The sequence below is a fragment of the Helicoverpa zea genome, chromosome 15 (genome assembly GCF_022581195.2).
Source record: "Helicoverpa zea isolate HzStark_Cry1AcR chromosome 15, ilHelZeax1.1, whole genome shotgun sequence".
NCBI lineage: Eukaryota > Metazoa > Arthropoda > Insecta > Lepidoptera > Noctuidae > Helicoverpa > Helicoverpa zea.
Window position 1 is genome coordinate 1826201 of NC_061466.1, and position 13927 is coordinate 1840127.

The 13927-nt window shown below is 38.0% G+C and overlaps 1 protein-coding gene across 1 annotated transcript in view; it reads right to left on the reverse strand.

Annotated features, from left to right (window-relative positions):
• Positions 1-1827: 1827 nt before the first annotated feature.
• The window catches only part of LOC124637199, a 33286-nt gene continuing 21186 nt past the window's right edge, over positions 1828-13927 (reverse strand). The window contains exons 2-3 of the mRNA XM_047173558.1: positions 3783-5063; positions 1828-1889 (exon numbers count right to left, since the gene is read on the reverse strand). Of these exons, the coding sequence (XP_047029514.1) occupies positions 1828-1889; positions 3783-5063 (1343 nt within the window). The remainder of the gene's footprint in view (positions 1890-3782; positions 5064-13927) is intronic.

Genomic DNA, 13927 nt, shown 5'->3' on the forward strand with positions numbered 1-13927 from the left:
AAGAGTTATGTACGTTTGGGCAAAATTTTAAGTAATTTTTGTTTTGAGTTCTAAAATATAACAAAAAAATTCGCGCTCGCTTCGCTCGCGCAATCATAAGACATGTTCCGGTGTTTTTGCATTCACCAACCAGCAATAACTTATGTACGATTGGGCTACATTTTACGTAATTTTTGCTTCGACTTGTTAACTATAAAAAAAAATATTCGTGCTCGCTTCGCTCGCGCAATCGGTAACTACACACACCTCTGTTTTTCGTATGGGTTTGAATTGCAGTTGAAGGGCGCCGTAGAAATCTCGCCCAGGGCGCTGGTAGAGTTAAAACCGGCACTGATCGCAATTTATCTTTGTTTAATTGTTGAGGCATTCTATTCCGAAAAATCATTTTTCGCGCACGTCCGTTATAGCTTTTTGTTCACTTTGGCTTTTTATGATATGTTTAGTTCATGAAAACTCTAAGGAAAAAATCGCGCTCGCGTCGCGCGCGGCTTCATGTACATTAGCACTTCATTTCTGTGCATATCTTACTTTTTGACTTTGCTTTGTTAATTTACAGTGGTTTTTATTTGTTTTGTGTCCTTACACTAAAAAAATTTCGCGCTCGCTTCGCTCGCGCTTCCTTACATATGAAATATGTCTCATGCGTCGACTTTTTCAACGGGAAACCCACCAAAAACCATTAATAACATATTTTACTGAAATTAAACATTGCTATAGATATTTAATTTCGTTAGTTTAAGTTACCCATAATCTGTTCTAAGCACTTTGATATACATTATGTTGGTACCTACCCATTAATCACAATCTTTCAATACATAGGGGCCACTTGGGTAATGATTGCACTGTATTGATGCCCTAAGCAATTGCTTAGTCTGCTTATGGGCTAACCCAGGACTTCTTAGGTTACTCTAAGACTTAGAGCATTTCAAGTAAATAAAAAGTTATGTGTAATATGTTATGTACTTATTGCAATATTTATGTATCCAAAAGGAAGTGCGTTTTTTGCAATCAGAGCGGTGCATGTACATATTTTTTTCTGTTGGACAAGTAAAATGGATATGAATGGGCGGGGGGGGTCCGGTCCCCCTGGACCCCACCCCTTATATATTTTTTGACAAAACCCAGTATAATATGTAGTCGTAGGGCGGCATAATCGGTTTTGCACGCGGGCGAACAAACAGCTAGCGGCGGGCCTGCATGCAACAACAATGTATTTTTACTGATTTAAAACTAAATTACACCCAAATTTTTAAACGGGATGAGAAAAAACGTCATAAAGTGCAAGTCAACTGGTAAATGGCTGAATGATCACACTTGTTCACAAACGGTTTCAGTAAGCGCGGCTTACACGCCACAAAGGCGCGTGACGCCAGTTGACGCGGCCTTTGACGATCAGCGCACAACGTAGCGAACGTCACCGTGTTTATTGCCTTTGTTACTATATTAAGGTTTTTAACTAATCTAGCAGTTATGCAAAAAACTTTTACGAAGTTTTATTTAACAAGGCAGAATCGGGTTTAAACATAAATTGATGCTTCAATTTTAAGGCGCTCCCAAGACGATCAAATAAATTGAGCAATATTAGGGGAAAGTGGTATAAGATGGGGCCTTTAAGGAAAAGTTGCTGAAACACAAACAAAAAATTATTTTACGAAATAGAAACTTTAATTAAGAAACAAGCAGTGTTAGTTCTCTTATATTCTAATCAACAATAACTCAAAAATTTAAATCTTCATATGAAAATATATTTTTTTTCAAAACTGTGTCTTGCCCCTTCTTGCCCCCGTCAATGGGGCAAGATGGGGTATGATTGTGGGGTACATCAAATCAATCACTGTCGCCACAATTGGGACAAATATGTACCGCCTCATCATCATCGTCTTCAACTCCTGCACATGGACAAAGCACCCATCTTCCACACAACTCACAAGTGATCCATCCTTCAGTAGATTGAGAAAACAAACCCTGACAGTATTAATATTCAGTATCCTCAGTGTCACTTTCAGATTCAACATTTTTTTTTGGCTCTATTTTTAGTTTTTTTGTTATTGGTTTTCTTTTGTCTTCTTATTTTGTGTTTTCGGTTTCTTACTTCTTTGTCTTCTCTTCTAGTTTAGCTTTGTATGGAGATTCCGTAAGTATGGTACCGTGGTACCCCATTATGTCCCAAACGACTATTTACCAAACATTATTTTTTTGAGATTAGAAAACCAAAGCTACTCGATTGAAACATTGCTCATAAATTAGCAAAATATGTTAGGTTTACGAAAAAAATACCTCGACCGTCTTATTGTCATATATTTCACACAGTCACGTAGATCACTTAGTCGAAATATTAGATTAAAAGCGTCAAAATCAATAAATTACTTACGAAATCTCAATGCACGCACTTTCTGTCATGACACTTGCGGCACTGAATAACTTACTCAAAAGGCCATTAGATGACGTTAGTAGTAATTTCAAAGCATGTTTGGAACATTCTTTTTTTCGCAATTCCCATCTTACCCCACGACCCCATCTTATACCACTTTCCCCTACATATGTTTTATCTCAATATTTTATCATAATGAATAATTATTTCCTGTGAAACAATATTTATTTATCTAAACACCTGTTATTGTTTAAGAAAATCTTAATCTACACTTTTATGATTTATTTTTATAATCTATTTCTACAATGTACACACTATACATATATACAAACTTAAACTACTTATCTTTATACAAAACTAAAAATAAAATACTATATACAAAATATATATAAACATAAAATATAAAAGAGCATCGATCAGGCGTCGAAGTATTCCTCCGCATCACTGTCCTCCGGAAACGTGCCCAGAAGACTGGCTGCATTGCCACGTTGAATGGCAATGCTAATTCTTTGTCCGAAGAATAAGCCAGCCCTCTGGTCACGCGAAGCGTCGACAAGCCTTTTCGCGATGTCCTTATAAAGTAACCGCGTACTCGGGCCCCATGGTCCGAGCGTTTCGACCCCAAATGGCTCAAAAGTATAGTTCCCAATAAGGTTACTATACTTGCGCCGCTTGGTGGTCTCTGCAGAAGCAGCAGCCGCACCAGCATGACCTGCCGTGCAGGGAAGATGCGATGGCGCCAGGGTGTCGACGCACGTTGCATCCCACACCAAGGGCCTACCCAACTTCCATGGCAACAACGTCATACCATCTGGCCTCTTTCCATCGTCACGTACCAGTCCATTAGGCTCTAACACGGCTGGCACGCCGGCGGTGGAAAGAGCACGACGGATAATGTCGTTAATGCTGGCATGCCGTGCAATACGACCAGCACTTCTGCAGCACGACAGACCATGGTGCCCGAGGCTGTCGACGGCTTCACCGCAATGGCAGCGATGCGGAGCAACACAGGGAGCGCCTAACCGTAAGCATGTAGCGATGCGGAACGTTGTGTCATCCAGCATAGTGCCTATGCTAGATGACGGGATCGCCTGTAACCAGAGGCCCGACTCCCACTCTCCCACAGCCAACAAACGGGCACGCTCAGCAGCACTATTACACGTATTTAATAGATTATTCCGTATAGTGCTACAGAGCGGCCCGTCCCATTGTCTCTGAGAGCAGCGGTTGCCGGGCAAATCCGTATTGGGAGTAGCCATTTTCCAGGCATCCAGCGCGTCGGTCAAACACGGTACTTCAACATCAACCAGTGCAGAAGACGACAATATCTTTCTGGTTAATGTATCAGTACTGTGAACCGAGGAGAGGAATGCCGGTAAACTAACACTTGAAATTTTGCGGACGCCGAGACCTCCCATGCGTATTGGGAGTGCAGCTTGCTGCCAGGCTCGATCGTCCAAGGCCACATTGAGGATGGAGGTGAGGGTGCTTCTGATAATTTGGTCAACTTTGTCCAAAACTTGTGGGTGCTTCCATATATGTGAGGAGCGAAGAATATAAGTAAATTTTGGTCCAAAACAACAATACCGAATCAAAGTGAAGGCCGAATGTATACTGATTTTGTATAATCTCTCTGAAACATCATTAAAATTTTGAATTTTCTCGTTAATATAACTGGTGAAGGACTCATCGAGAATAGGTGATCCCAGGAGGCGAAGGGAACTTTTTTCTAGTACTGTCAAATTTGGAGCTATGGATTGGAATTTCGAAAAGACTTGTTGGTTGTTATCAGGGATGAAGATTTCACATTTTGATAAATTTAGTTGTAAGCCAATCGAGTCGAATTTTTGTATTAATAATCTAAAGTCGTCAGCTACAGTATCTGCGTCGCCTCCTAGGATCCCATCATCGAGGTACCACACATTAAATTTAGAATTTAGCTGTCGAATGATAGGGTTAATAGCCAAGCTGAAAATGGCAGGCCCCAGAGGATCACCTTGTTGACATCCGACGGCCGAATCTAGAACTTTGTCTTTATAGAGTAATTTAGTTGAATGTCTATAACACTGCCAAAGAAATTTATATAATTTTGGAATTTCATTTTTAACTTCCGTCAACAAGGTATCTCTATTTACGGAGTTAAAGGCGTTCCTAATGTCAACCTTAAGGATGACCTCGCCTTTCCCGCTATTTACATACGTGGAAAGGGCGTGTACCGCAGCCTCACAACCCCCTTTCGAGCCAAAACCTAGTTGTAAGGGCTGAAATTTGGCGGCCAGGGTTTCTTTGTAGTAGGCACAGCCAAACTTGGCTGCGATACGGCGATATGTGCATCCCACGGCAATGGGACGGATGCCGCCATCTTTTTTACGCAGGGCACATAAATTGGCACCATACAAAACGTCGATGACGGCTCCGTTCACATTGCCGGAGAGCATTAGGTTAATAAGGGCTGTCAGCTCCTTCAAAAGCGACTCACCAGCTTCCCCGGCGCTTGAGCACGTCAGATCCTTAAGGTGCTGCGGCGTCAAGCCGTCGAGGCCACCGGCAGAGCCGCTCCGGAAGGAGCCGACAGCAGCGCACAATTGGTTGGCTGTAATTGATAGATTATCTGAGTCTGGGGCAGGAGGGTCGGGGAAGGAGAGGTCATCCGATGCTGCCGGGTGTTTACTCTCCAGAGCTGCAACAGTCTCTGGGGAGCACGGCGCAACCACATCACTACTGAAAAGAATTCTAGCGGCACCCCTTATGTCACCTTCCCCTAATTTTGACTCTACATGATGCAAGAGTCCTTTGTGGGAAAACTGTGCTGTAAATTTTGGGTCAAACGAAGTAGAAGGACTATTACAGTTCTCTTTAACTTGGGCTGTTAGGGTTTTTTTGGAGGCCAAATTTTTTTGGACATGTAGTATCTTATAGGGAAAGGTAAGTAACCGCTCCCAAGCACGTTCAGAGTTCTCTCGGACGACGAGAGAGACGCATCGTGCCAAACACGCTGCCACGGATGGTCTCGCGCCTCGAGGAACTCTTTTTAAAACGGGTATGGAATTTTTCAATTTACATAGCTGTTGCCAAATGGGGGTGGGATCAGGATTAGATGGGGTACTAGGTAAGGATATGGGGGCCGAAGGCACACCGTGAGGTTTATGAACCTTGCCGCAGTGCACCTTCAAACCCCGTTCACCTTTAAAAAAACGTGCTTGTGGGCAGTGGGGGCATCTCACTGATCCTTCCAGCGATGTGGCAGGCTGACTTCCACCATCACTACATGCGTCACTACATAACATGTAAAAAAAACAGTAAACTTACTCGATTAAATTAGAAATAAACATAAATTAATAAAACACAGAAAAACTGAAAGAGTCATTTTTGACACCTGGTGTCACTGGTGACGCATCAGGACGCCACCGGAGGCGCCGCCGCGCTGCGCCGTGCATCGTGGCGCAGCTGTTGAATATTTTTAGAGATCCGTGGATATAAATATGAATAACTGGATGAAATTGAAATTTTTTTATGCAAAATTAATTGCAGATGACAGGAATGACAGGTTGGAGCACTATGCCGTTATTCTTGTAATCACCTTGTTCTTGGTGATTTATTTATTTACATTTCACTTTTGTGTTCTCATTGCTGAGCTTTCCTGCAGCAATTTGCGGCATAAGTCTAGGTTTTGCGGTTCAAATTAATATTTATTTATTATATATATTGATGTCCTTGACAGCTCCTTGACAGCCGTGTAAGTTTATGCGTAATTACATATTGTTTCCAATAGTTAACCGTGTGGAGTTAATATTGAAGATTGCTCAATATTTTCTTTGTAATATGTATGTAATTAATGTTATGTATGTAGGTACATAGTTAAGGCCAAAGCCGAAAAAAATCGTGTAATTTTTTTTTGTCAACAAAATTCAGCAAAACTGCAAATCAAGCTCAAAACAAATGCCAATTCGTAAATACATAAAGTCACGCACACACAAACGCGTGTGTACACACCAAGTCGAGCGTGTGTGCCTCGCATTAGCTGGACAAACAGTGATTGTGTCTTGTCTGTTCGTCGCAAGTGCAAATATTACCATGTCTGCGTATGGGGTAAAAATCAGGGAGTTGAATTCTCCCTTGTTTTGATTTCGTGAATTGAAAGTGTATTTAAGGAATTTTGGGCTCTGTAATTCTTATTTCTTTTTGTTTGATTAGTTTTCTAAAGTAAATATCGAATTCATTGTTTTGGGCATAAAAAAAATAAGATTTGGTTATGCTAAATTATGTTTCTATGTTTATCATGCCTAATTGTATCTGCGAAACCAATTTATTACTTATTTTTTGCTATCGAGTTTGATTTCTTCTGCCTTCCTGATCGTAGTAAATTAATCTACTAATTAATTTCTAGTAGTTCTTCTACAAAAGAAACACAAAATACCGTTCTTATGAATTTAACCGTATAATTGATAAGTCTCCGAGGAACATTATCATAGCGAGATCTCAAAGGAAACGAACGGAAATATGTTTCCTACCAATTTCCTGCTACCAGGCGAGCATAAAGGGATGAAGATTTTTTGTGTCTAATAAAGATATCGTCTGAAAATCTTTAATTATTATAATGAGGGAAGGTTTTCTTTTCTGAAGGGTTTCGCGCACAATAAAATGTTTAAATGGGTATGTTTGAAGTTATGCATTCATACTTTCTTTTGACTGGATCTCGTTAAAAAAATACATTTTTTTCTCTCTTGAAAGTGCCTACGTCGCCTCGTGTCATGCGGAGTTGACGATAAGGCTTTTTTGAAAGAGTAATACATTTACAATATGTGTATTTTTATTGTCTAAAATAGATTGGTTCTGAACCTGTATCAGGCTTGACTATTTTAATTGCTAATTGCTATATTTCAGGTGACCCAAAAAAATTTCTTTGCAACTTTAATCTGTTTAAACCTCCTTGCTTATTATAGCCAGCCAGTAACCAAAAACGGTACTATTAACATACCCAATGCAAGTTATGTAAACTATTTGCATTGAAGATCGAACATTTAAAGGTAGATTCCACCAGCTTCAGGAATGTAATCTCCATTGGATTAGCACATGAAAGGGGTGCCCGTTTCATTCCCCATCAATCTAGAATAATCTAGATGTTATTAAGATTTCCAGTTAAAAATGTTTTTGTACTGACAATAGTTTATTGAAATTCAAATAAGTTTTCTGGCAACAAGCAGTTTTGTGAAGAGAGCTTAGAAAATTAAAAAGTATATTATCTTTGCTTAATGCGTTACTAATTATACCAGCTTTTCCCTGTGGTTCCACTCGCTTTTTACACGCTTTTTATTAGCTTCACCTGTATGTTTGTATGTTTGTAGGTTTGTAACCGACTTCTTTGGGCGCGATTTTGACCCACTTTAAACGGCCAGATTTCGTTCAAACTTTGTAGATTTATTGAGGACCGATGACAATACACTAATTTGATAAAGTTATTCCATTTTTAACCGACTTCCCAAAAAGGAGGAGGTTACACATACACATCGATTACTCCGAGGTTTATAGACCGATTTACGTGATTCTTTTTTGTTCGACTCGGAATAGCTGCCAGTTGGTCCCATAGTCATCAGGTCAGGATCTGATGATGGAAACCCTGAGAAATCGAGGGCAACCTTCGAAAGTTGTAGGCATACATAGGGTAAAAACTTGACACTCAGGTGTACGCCTAAAAGCACTATTCAACTGTGAAGATTTGGAGCTGACCTGATGATGGAGACCAGAGAGGGTCCAGGGAACTCGACAACTGAATGTGTAAACTACCTCATGTTTGGGCTTAAATTATTTGTATTGACAAGACCTTTGCAACAGTGAAGGTTTGGAGCTGACCTGATGATGGAGACCAGAGAAAGTCGAGGGAACTCGACAACTGAATATGTAAACTACCTCGTGTTTGGGCTTAAATTATTTGTATTGACAAGACCTATGCAACAGTGAAGGTTGGGAGCTGACCTGATGATGGAGACCAGAGAAAGTCGAGGGAACTCGACAACTGAATATGTAACGATTGCACTAAAATTATTTTGTATAATTTATTAATACATTTTTAGCTCAATTTGGATTGTATAACATTCTCAGGACTAGATAGAAAACTGTATGTTTGTAATTATTTTTATTTTCTTTTAAAAAGAGTGTCCATGGAGTTTCTTGCCGGTTCTTCTCCATGAGACCAACTCTTTGGAACCGTGCACCTAACTTTGACGTTTCGAAAGAGCCTTCATAGGCCTATTTGAAATAAAAAAAATTGAGTTTGAGTTTGAGTAAAATACCTCGTTTGGACTTATATTCTTTGTATTGATGAGAACTTCCCACTTGTATGGATAGTGACAACTATTCGTAATATCACCCGTGTCGTCACGTTACGCACCAAATCCTCAACCATCAAGAGACCAACATCCAAAATATGTATTTTACTCGTAGTTGAATAAGATTTATGTTTTACGCATGTTATTTTAGAAGAAATTTACACTTTACATATGTTTAAAATCAAGTATACAACAAATATTTACTACTTTACTTTTAGATCAAATGTACAAAATCACAATATTGTTAAATTGTCTTTCCATATCTATGTTAATTATTTTAAGATAATATTGTTATACATATTTAAACTTTGTTAGTATAAGGTCAAATTGTTATATTTATTATGTATATATTCATTGTATGTGAGTGAAAAAAGCGTGGGGTGCTTTTTAAGGTCATATCGAAATGAAAATCACTCTACTCATATCTATTCATATAATAAATCTGTAAAATCTGTCAATAAAATATTTATAACTATTGACACCATGCACCCCACGCTTTTTTTTTAATATTTTTTTTTGTATTCACACTATTATTAATTTATATTCATTGAAATTTTGAACACTATTTTCTTAATTTAAATTCATTAAAATTTATTTGCTATTTTTTAGTTCGGTTTTCTATAAAAAGCGTGTTTTTTAGTTTTTTTTAAAACTATTATTTATTGATAGAACATCTTCCTGCACCCGGATAAAATTGCAGCTTCTATCATTTGATTAACGAGTGGTAATAAAGTACCTAAAGTTTTCACATCACCTTAATAAATTCATGAGCGTACATAATCGTCATTATAAATTTAATACTGAAATAAGTACGTATGAAATACCTAGAAGCAATAAACGCCAGTGCGTAACGTCAGTCTGTGATGTTATTGCGTTATTATGTGATTTACGAGCATTTGTCAGATTAAAGTTAACGTTAACGCGCGCGTTAAGTTATGAATATAGGTATGTTAAGTTACTTTTCAAAGGGTTTTTATATTATCTATTTTTTTTTGTGATAGTTTTGTATTGAATACACATTTAAAGAAGTGGGTATGCTGTGAGAAATAAAATTTTAATTATTTGGTAATTAAAAATACATGTTTTTTACCTATTTCAAGTTTAAAATTGTCGTATCAAACATTATATATATTTACTTTTCTATTTATTAATGTCAAGTTTAACACATCAGAAAGAGATATATCTTCTTCTAACACAATAAAACCATCAAGAAAAAGGAAACTCCGAAAATATTTATTATCCTATATATTTATTTGTTACGAAAATAAAGCTAGCAATAAAGGGAACGACACGTCGCCGGACAACCGCACTCTTCCATTTGGACGGCAAATTGCGGTGTTACGTGACCTACGACAAACTGAACGCGTGATGTACGCGCATTCGCGTAGTGAATGGGGGGTTTTATAACCGTAAATATGTACTGGCTAGCCGGTGATGTATGTTGCCAAAATGTTGCTAGTGGAAGCTTTATTTATGTACCAGGCGGACATCATGTGGAGTGGGTGGGTAATGCTTTTTTGTCCTGTTATGTCGTGACATCAGTCATCAATGGTAGACTACGTAAAACCAAACCTGAGTAGGTACTTTGAAGGGTGTTCTTGAAGTTCAATACTACTTATCTTAAATTCCTTGAAAAAACTGCCTGTTGTATTTACTTAGGTACTGATTGATGTATTACGATCTTCTCAATTTACTATTCAGTTTTCCATATCGTATTTTCCATCTTTTGGCTTATATTTTGCATTTTCAAAACGGAATATTCGCTGACCGGGCAAGACTAAAAATTCATGCAGCGATACCAGCCATGTATACAAATTGCAATAAACTTAATATTATAACCCTAGGAGCATGTTTTCTCACGTACTTGAAATAAAGTCCACGTCCAGTGTACCAGCAAATAGCGACGTTCGCAGTTGACACTCTGAACAAGTTCCAACTTGTCGAGACCATGCTATCAAGTATTTAACAAGTTTCCCTGAAAGAATAGCCAACAGGTGCCCTCGGGGACCGGCTAGTAGGAAATATTAACAATCGTTGCTGCTACCACTTTGTTGTTATGCGCGCCTGGTAGCTACAGCTTGAATGGTACAGTATTTAAAATAATAGAGTTATTGTAGACCGAGTTCCCAAAACGAGGTGGTTCTCATTTCGGATTTTAACATTATTTAAAACGTAATTTCTAAAGCTCTTGCTCTTGCTCTTGATATAGAGCCTGGGGCAGATAGTCATCCATTATTTGTATTGACTGTAATATCTAAAACAGTAGTTACTTCTAGTAATTATTCTATCATGGTCTTATCTAGTGAGAAGAATGCATTTTTGGTGTGTTTTTCATGTCAAAACTCATGTCATGTCATGTTTAAAGAAATGTCTAGGTATTCCCATTTGAAATCGTATTACAAGAAACAGTATCAAACTAAGCCATACATCAGAACAGTCGTAAGTCTAATACCGTACCTCACAAGTTTATACGAGAGATTTTAGTGTCGGCGTATATATATAATAAAGCCTTGAACACATTCAAAAAGTTTCCTCGCAGCACTTACCTTAACTTTGAACGCATGATACGCGTTAAGTAGTAAGTAACTCATTGGCTTGTACGCCTGGATGTCTGTCACACCGACGAGAAAAATGAGGACTAAATATTCGTACAAATGCATACTGAAAGGTTGTTACCATTTTGTCGAAATTAGTATCATGGAGAATTCATTCCGCTCTTCATTGGAAATTATATTCGGGGGCAAGATTATAAGATAATTCATCAATCTCTCTTCTCATTTCAGTGCAACATCTGTGTAAGACAAAATGAATTAATGTATAAGCATTTTCTTAGATCGAAGAACCTTTAAAGTCTTTTGAGTATCATGGTAGTAAGACAGCAAAGTAGTGGTTGGGCTGGCTGCCTTTTTTTAACGACGCCAAAGATCATCAAATGACCCCTCCCGCTGTGGGTTTATAGCAGCGGTGAGGGATTGTCAGACTTTTTTGTACCAAGGCCGCGGTAACTTTTTCGAACAATCCCGCCGCCTCATCTCCAATATGACCTTACAGTTTGGTGTGACACGCGCCCGCATTTGCTCAACCCGTACAGTGCGCGAGCCGTGACGCCGCATACATTAGCGCCCCCCGACGGCAGTTGTGCGCAACTCGGATTAAATATTAACCCCCGCTTAACTTTAATAAGCCGACGAACAACATGGATACCGTTTGATAATTCGCCCCAGTTATAATTATAAGCTTTTTGTATGTGTGTTTGTTTTATTGTAAGCTAGTGAATAGAATCCCATTAGAATTTCTCAATACCAAGAATACTCTCTTACGGCCAGTTTCTTCATCAAAAGTAAAAATCAAAGTAATGTCTAAAGTAAAAGTAACGGTCAAATTCGTTTTTTCAAGGCTAAAGTGACAGCAAAACTAATAGAAAAAAATAATTTGACCGTTACTTTTACTTTAGACATTACTTTGACTTTTACTTTGGCTTTTGCTTTTGATGAAAAAACTTTAACCTGCCGGGTGCAGATAGTCAAAGATCTATCAATGACATTCGGAATCAACGGCCTAACATATACATATATTGTTATCAGTAGGTTGACTCATGCGGTTAATAAATATAGACTTATTATGCGTACCTACCATTATGTAAATAATCAGTGAGCAAGGTAATTTACCTTGTATAAGTATATCGTCAATGAGCGTCATGGCTGCACTGCACTCATTCAATTGTTTTAATGCAATGATATTGACTCATTGTGTCATTTAATTGACACAAATTGTAAAACCAATCTTGACGACAGGATCGCTACTTTGTATTTTAGGTAGAGCATTTTTCTTTTATAATCCGATATACTTTTTGAATAAACTAACATTTGAAATGTTTGCATGAGATTTTTTTATGTAGATATACTTACGTACCAAATAATATAAGTTTACTCTTGTAAGTTGTAATTTTAGATAGTAATATCAAGCTGGATCAAAACGTATACCTACATAGGTTTGGGTAATTGTTATCAATTGTTATATGATATACCTATCATCTACAGCGCCGATCTCAAACAGTTCAGGATAAAAAGCTGGCAACAAAATAAAACACTGATCACAAAGAATCATGTATGAATTCTGTTTCAAAGTGGCCAAGCTTCCTTCAAAGCAGTAATTCCAGTAGAAAGGTTCTCAGTACTCACTTTATAAGCCTTTCAAAAATACGTTAGCCGTCCAAGTTGTGGCCATTGGCGATCGGTCCGGCACACGCCGGTCCGTTTTCTGTAATCCGTTTTAAAGTTTATCCATTTTTAAAAGGAACTTTTAACGTAAACTATTGTGTGTGTATTACTTTGGACTTACTCTTAAGAACCGGACTTCCACCTTTGACGGTTTGTGGAAGCAGTGAAGTGCGTTTAAGCTGGGTGTTTGGTACTAGAACGGATTAGAAGCTGGGGTACCAAGCTACTAAATATTTTGCGAACTTATGTTTTATTATTTGAGAAATACATAGGCCATCTTCTGTAATTATAGACAACTGAGTCTAAACATAATTTACAAACGTGTTTTTTAGCTGTTTCTCTAAAGCACATGTGGCATAGTTTTCAAAGACATTTGCCAGATAGATATACAACTGAAGACACGAGACCCTTTAGCTCCATTTTTAAGCATCCAATTCCGGCTACCCTGACAAAGTCAAAGACAGTACCTAACCAACAATATTGACTAGTCTCTTTCTATCAATTTCCAAGCGTCCCATCCCGCGACTTCCTAGTACATAGTGGTGCCACTAGCAATCTCACAAAACGTCAACACACGTCTTTTTCTCGCTACAATAAAGGACTTTCCTGTTGTTATTGTGTTTGGGAGTTGACAGCCAATCAATGGTCCTCCCACGAAATATGGCTGACTCGAGATGAAAAAAATATTTTGTTTTATGTCTGTGGTGAGACCACAGCAAAATTAAAGCAGAAGGTAACTCCTCTTTTAGAAAACTGAGATAGTTAATACATATATGAATGTATACTTGTATATTTCAACCGTCATCACGGTTTCTTCAGCATATTTTTTTTGGTACATTTGTTTTGTTAATCTTTTTCAGTATTTTTTTTGCATATCGCGTACCTATAAACAGATGGACTCTTGCTTTCTTTACCAATATGTGGCAACTTATTCTGCTTTAACACGGAAAATAAATAAAACATTATTCCAAAGACGTATCCATATTAAATTACTGTTTATCTGTAATGTG